General features: G+C 40.9%; 1 protein-coding gene across 1 annotated transcript in view; it reads right to left on the bottom strand.

Annotated features, from left to right (window-relative positions):
• Syn (synapsin) overlaps positions 1-7,500 on the bottom strand; it is an 81,754-nt gene that overhangs the window by 414 nt on the left and 73,840 nt on the right. The window contains exon 15 of the mRNA XM_086533534.1: positions 1-4,627. This exon is cut by the window's left edge and continues 414 nt beyond it. Coding sequence (XP_086389660.1) covers positions 4,407-4,627 — 221 coding nt within the window. The 3' untranslated portion in view covers positions 1-4,406. The remainder of the gene's footprint in view (positions 4,628-7,500) is intronic.

Raw genomic sequence — 7,500 nt, 5'->3', positions numbered from 1 at the left:
AGGTTGCCGACGCTGCTTTTTTCGCGTCTTAATGTTTAGTACAAAACAAACACGAGAGATTCAAGGGATAACGTTCTAAATAAGATCATTTTGAAGGGTCGACTTCACGCTCTCTACCATGGATGATAGAGTTGTACCTTTCACACCCAACAACATTTTATGGTGTATTTAAAATGTTGAAATACATCCAACTAGTTTAGAGATGGCAGTATTGCGACACATAGCTGTGGATATCTGAAAAGAACATCATTCATGGATCCAGTCATTGTTGTGTTGAAAGTGTAGCATGATACATTATTATCTTTATTTTCTTTTGTGCACACGTAATCGAAAATATTGCATGATGTGGAATTTACATAGTCTGCATCAAGGTTATTTTTTTCCCCAAGTACTGTCGTTCTATGAATGTTTTTGTTCTTGTTCTTCTGACGTTCTCAGATACCCAAGCGTTTCGTCACGTGTACAGTTTTTGTAACAGAAACACACAAGTAGAAACTATAACAAATATCAATTTATCTGCGATTCGGTGTATGTTCCTCTAACAAACTTGAATCTTGAGAACAAAACTATCCTCAGGGAATAACAATCATTATTTTTTTCAAAGGAAACAAAGAATCAATTCAAAATCCGTTCAGTGCCGTCCCGCGTGTATTTGTCCGACGTTTACTTGTTGAGGAAACCTTCAATTGCCTTTGAAAATCCCGTTGCATTCAAGCTAACGTTTTGCAAAGTAAGATCGAAAGGGAAATCTCAAGGAAATTAGAAGGTGTACACATGTGTGCTGGCAAACTATACCGGGACTCTCTGTGGCACAATTACCTATTACATCACTAAAATAGGTTATCTAACAACAGTCGCATCAAGAGTTCAATATCGTGGTTATTATTACCTGTAACAATGTTAGAATTACGTGTCCTTATTCATAATTTCAACCATCTACTAATACGTATTTTTTTTATTTTGTTTTTCGAAATTCCAAATATATCTATTCTTGAAAGTGCTCGGAAAGCATCTCATCTCCCAACAACAATAAGATCAATTGGAAATAATAATCACAATGAAAACAGTCTTACCCCCTCATTTTTATTTATTTATTTATTTTTTGATTTTGCACAATAAATCATTCTCATTTTTTTTTGTTAACGCATGGTTGGTCATTGGATCATCGGCTATATATATGATCACTTATTCTTCATTACGTGATCTATATCTTTTTGTCATGCAGGTGATCAACAAGAAGTGCTATGCAAGAACAAAAGTACTTCATGACTTATATATGTCTTTACTGTAACTACAAAATGAAGAGAGGGAGAAAAAAAATATGTATACACTCAAACAACCAAATAAGAATAAGAATATATCCTAAGCAAAATGCATTTTTCATAACAGTTTAAATGCTACATTACCTTATCCAAAAGGAGAGAAATGCACCAAAACATTTTCCTCACTTCAACAGAATCACCAATTTTGCATATTAGCTTATCCTTAAATGATATGTAAGAACTACACATTCTACGAACGATAACTAATCTTTGAACTTTTCATTTTCGACTTTTTGTTTTGGAATTTTGCCTATATAGCTTAACATACGTTCTCACTGAAGGAAATCAGAAATATTCTGCTTACTTCATAATTTCGATATATCTCTTGGAGAAAAACTTTTTTTTCGAGTTAAGTACAACAATTCATATCCATTACATTTCTAACGATCGAATTTCGAGTGTTTTTTTTTCTGTTACTCCATCTGAAATAATATTTGGCTGAGTGTTAACAGCCTCATCCCTTTTCTCATGAGAGGAAAATTCTAGACGAAGTTGTTGTGATATTTTGTCATTTGCTGACGGAATGAAGTTAATACTCTACTAAAGGATAATGTTTAAACATTAATAAAATGTTTAATGCTGGCACAAAACTGCAATAATGACAGTGCATACAAACACCAACTCCAACACTACTTTATTATAATTAAACTAACATCGTTTGCATTGTAACCCACAAAAAATAGCAGATTATTCCACTTTGTGCTGTACAAATCATTCACGTAAGAACATTATCAAGTGAAATAGAAGACGCAGATGGCTTAGGAAGATGAACTTGGGACAATAAACATTTGCTTGACATGTCGGGTCAACTTGCTTTTTTATTTAGGCCGAGTGTGTGTGGCATTGCTGAAGATGCCTGTTCTGATCAGCTAACAAATCGTCTTATTGGAGACACTCATCAAACTAGACTTTACTTTCTTATTTTTATATTGATTTTTGAAGAAGTTTTGGACCTACCGACAACTTTGATCCCTTTTCCTCGGGTGTTCGGAAAGCGAAGGTTGACTGACCACTTTCCTCTCGCCTCAGAGGTTGGCTGTTCTTTGGTCTCTGATTCATTCATTTTCTTTGTTTCGTCTCTTACGTTTATGTTTCCGAAATCACGAGAAATCACGTGGATTGTTATTGCGTTCTTTGTAAACGTGTTTATGGTATACTGCTATTGCTTTCCTACTGGAGTTCCGCGCCTTCGAGTTAACACGTCTTCGTGGAAATGGCCAATTTACCATGAATGATTTACAATATTACGTGTATGTATTGTATATCATAGCAGTAAGTCGGACTTACACACCAGTCGCTCGGCGCAAGAACAACATTCGCCTTACCAGACTATGGCAATGATCAACATGCAAAGCGCCTTTCACATCGATAGAAACTTTGGGTACAACATTCTCGTTTTGTTCAACAGACACATATGACCCACCCCATGAAATCAAATAAGAAAAACACAGGCTATCAAAATCATGTTAATCAGTACTACATTTAGGTTCAACATATAATTATGAATTAGATATTCCAAGGCATTCGTTACTCCAAACTGGGTAACTGTCATATTGGTCCACTATCATCGACACCGAGCCTGCGTGACGTCATCCCGCGTCACGTGACCACAGGGACCGCCATGGTGCTCGGGGCCGATGACAAAACTTACAGTTTCTCTAGTTTCTATGGACCATGGAAACCCTATGAGACAGACAATCACAAAGTCAATAAGAGACAAACACATCAAGTCCACGCACAGCACAAACAGTCAGAAGTGTTCCACCCACAAGATAAAACAACACAGAGCATATTGCTAACAACATTGGTTTAATCATCAATAATGTGCGAGCTCAAGATGCATCAGTATGACCCACGTGACCACGTCCTGAGTGCTCATTGGCTGATACTGGTAACTCTACGACCAATCAGCACTTAGGATTTTCAACATCTTGATAAACTACTCGGTCTTACGTTAGATCGAAGAGCGCTTTACATAATGATGACTTTACGAACATATGGACTTCTGAAAATCGTTGGAAAGACTCGATCACGGCCCAACAAAGAAAGGCAAACAATACTAACTGTTAGGATTCTCCCCTTTCTCGCAGGATCTAATTGACTCGTCCGTTGTAACCGGGGAAAGTGACTCGGACTAATGACTTCTATAAAGCGCAGCCTAATAATCTAATAACATTTCGCTATAACTTTGTGTCTGGTTATTCTGCAGCTTTCTGTGGCGGCGGCAAGAAAGGTCAGAGAGTGCGGAGATACGCGCGCAACTTCGAAACACGATTCTACGGGGAAACTCGTTAACACTTTGAAGAACAGGTGATGCGGGGAGAAAGGGTGGGCCTAGGAAGGCGAGAGGGAGATAGAGGGGGGAGGGTGATACACAGGCTAAAGGAAGCCAGATGCCCAACAGCCAATAAGGAGACTCCGACCTAGCATAAAACACAGAGGGATAAAAATGGGTCCTTCACGTTCGACATGGCGAATGTTGTCGCGGGGAGGAGAGGCAGAGACCGCAGGGACAAAAAACGTTACGAGGTCGCGTTGTTCACAGGACTCGCTGTTCAGTGAAATTTGGAGCAGGTGGAAAACGGTCACTGTGTATCTGATGGAATGGCACGTGGATATCTACATGAGTTTTTATTCAGTTGTCATCAGTTAAGTTATTTAAGGCAGAATAGCTGAAGACTAGTGACACTAAAGCTACGTTCTCTTTCATGTTTGGCATCGTCACAGCTGCAGACTCTTCACGGCGCGTCCGGTTCTACGTTACTCTTTTATTTTTAAACTGAAAAGTAAAATCATAACCGTGACTAACGATTATGGAATGAAGCTTTACTGAGAAGTTAGTATTATTCCTTTTTTAATAATTCTATAATGCATTACAAACAGTCACGACAATAGGCTGCAGTGCGGAAGTGGCGCAAATTGACAAAGAACGTGGCCTAACTTTGAGCCAACGGTGATTGAATGGGACCTTATCATTATCATCATTATTTCTTCTGAATTTCCCTTCCTCCTCCAGTGTTCCTTAGCTTCTCCTCGCTCTCCATCGCCGACGCCCATCGCCCGCGGCCTACGGCTCGCGCGGCCTTACATGTCCCCGAAGATCCCGGCGAAGGTCTTGCGCAGGTTCTTCATCGTGTCCTCCGTGTCGTCGCCGGTCGCCGCCTCGTTGGCCGTCACGGACGTCTGGCGGCCGAAGAGCGACGGCTTCTGCCCCACCGACTGCTGCGACGACTGACTCACCTCGTCCACCTGTCGCCGTGTGCCGCTGGCGCTGCTGAACCCGCTGATGCTGCTCGACTGGGAGGCTGTTGGAGAACCAGCTGTTGAGAGGGACATCGGTCAGGCGGGGACGAGGGCAATTAGAGACCAGCTGCTGTGAGGGATAGGGGTTCGGACGGGCCGGAGGCTAGAGGGGTGCCATCTGCTACGAAGGAGAAGGATCCCGAGGGAGAGAAGGAACCCGGCGGAGAGAAAAAGTCCGAGGGAGAGAGGGGGCCGCAGGGAGAAAAGGATCCCGAAGGAAAACGAGGAAAGATGAAACAGGAAACAAAGAGAAACCAAAAGTCCCGAAGGAGAGAGAGGGAGGATAAACCAGGAAACAAGAAAAAAAAAAAAAAACGCAGGATAGATATCCTGAAGGAGGTCTAAAAGGTAGCTCCAATAAAGATAAGGGAAACATTTGGCGTGATAACAGGGAAAGGCAAGGCGGTGATAGGATGTCTGTCTAGCCTTCCTGCAGGCGATAAGGAAGTGAAGGGACGGTGATATCGTGAGGGAAACAAGCGTGAAGGACTTTCGTAGCGATGGCGTGGGCGGGGAGGGAAGGTGAGATCGAGGGGCGTTGCGGTGTGTTGTGAGAGAGGTGATAAGTATATGCTGGACCTCTAATTTTCTATTCTACATCGATATGTCACAAACAAACAAACAAACAAACATGCACACTTTGAATTGTCTGCAATGAGGCTCAAGAGAAATAAAAACGACTAAATAGACTAATGCTATCTCTGTTTTACGTTTTGTTTTGTCATAACATTTGTTTTTCTTCATGCATAACATCAATTCATTTAAACTATTTTTAGAAAAAAGTTTTGAGTTCGCTTACATTTCACTATTTACAGGTATGTCTAATGTTTATGCTCATGCATTTCAATTATAAACAATTTCTTTTCTCTCACACTTTTTGCCTTCATGCTTACCTGCAGTATCAAACGAATCATTTCTACCATAAATACAATTAATGCAATACCTGAACTATAATAAACATGTATACACACAAACACACATATTCAGTTACACACACTCGAGCCTAAATATTTTTACCATAGATAAACACATACACACACCACACACACACACACACACACACACACACACACACACACACACACACACACACACACACACACACACACACACACACACACACACACACACACACACACACACACACACACACACACACACATACACACACACACACACGAACACACACACAAGACACACTTGCATACATTTTCTTACTCATAAGTAGAAACAAACCTGTCTCTTAGTCAGACTTGTATGCATAACCATTCTACACCTTTATATACTCTTATTCGCTTAATCACAATTATAAACACACTTCTGTAGTGAAAAGGCAGAACGCATTAACTCCAAAAATGCGATTATTATGAATTTGGTATCTGTGGAATCGTCATTTAAAGACGAATTTTGATACAACCATCATGGTGTCTGAATGTCAATAAAGGTATGGTCAGTTTTGTATATCAATAACAATGATAGGAGTAAATATACATGCAGCCAAACCTTTAACATCGATTTTCTCAAAACACGGATTTTGGAGTTAATGCGTTCTGCCTTTTTGCTGCAGACTTCTCTCTCGACCACACACCTACTACACATCATACTTTCACCTTCATTCACACACTCGCACGTTCGCATTTAGTATTTTATTCAAAAGAGAACATGTCTGCACACCCCTAATAAAAGAAGGAGACAAAAAGAAAAATAGAGAGAGAGATAGAGGTAGAGAGGGTGAGAGAGAGAGAGAGAGAGAGAGAGAGAGAGAGAGAGAGAGAGAGAGAGAGAGAGAGAGAGAGAGAGAGAGAGAGAGAGAGAGAGAGAGAGAGAGAGAGAGAAAGATAGAGATGCGTATTTACTCTCACCCAATAAAGACGTGCATATATACTCTCACTCAGTAAAGACATGCGCATTTACTCTCTCATTCAGTAAAGACATGCGCATTTACTCTCTCATTCAGACAAAACCGTGCACCTCTACTCTGGCATTCAGTAAAGACATTCCCATTTACTCTCTCATTCAGTGAAGACATGCGCATTTACTCTTATTCAGTGAAGACATGCGCATTTACTCTCTCATTCACTAAAGACATGCGCATTTAGTCTCTCATCCAGATAAAACCGTGCACCTCTACTCTGGCATTCAGTAAAGACATGCCCATTTACTCTCTCATTCAGTAAAGACATGCCCATTTACTTCCTCAGGCAGACAAAACCGTGCACCTCTACTCTGGCATTCAGTAAAGACATGAGCATTTACTCTCTCATTCAGTAAAGACATGCGCATTTACTCTCTCATTCACTAAAGACATGCGCATTTAGTCTCTCATCCAGATAAAACCGTGCACCTCTACTCTGGCATTCAGTAAAGACATGAGCATTTACTCTCTCATTCAGTAAAGACATGCGCATTTACTCTCTCATTCAGTAAAGACATGCCCATTTCCTCCCTCAGGCAGACAAAACCGTGCACCTCTACTCTGGCATTCAGTAAAGACATTCCCATTTACTCTCTCATTCAGTGAAGACATGCGCATTTACTCTCTCATTCAGTAAAGACATGCCCATTTACTCTCTCAGCCGGACAAAACCGTGCACCTCTACTCTGGCATTCAGTATAGACATGCCCATTTACTCTCTCATTCACTAAAGACATGTGCATTTAGTCTCTCATCCAGACAAAACCGTGCACCTCTACTCTGGCATTCAGTAAAGACATGCCCATTTACTCTCTCATTCAGTAAAGACATGCCCATTTACTCTCTCATTCAGTAAAGACATGCGCATTTACTCTCTCAGTCAGACAAAACCGTGCACCTCTACTCTGGCATTCAGTAAAGACATGCGTCCTCCTCTTCCCTCACTCCCTGAGTCCTGAG

The sequence above is a fragment of the Penaeus japonicus genome, unplaced genomic scaffold, assembly GCF_977035675.1.
Source record: "Penaeus japonicus unplaced genomic scaffold, GWHDUDI00000001_assembly GWHDUDI00000039, whole genome shotgun sequence".
Classification (NCBI taxonomy): domain Eukaryota; kingdom Metazoa; phylum Arthropoda; class Malacostraca; order Decapoda; family Penaeidae; genus Penaeus; species Penaeus japonicus.
The sequence above is the reverse complement of the archived record's forward strand: the minus strand, read 5'-3'. Positions and strand labels throughout refer to the sequence as shown.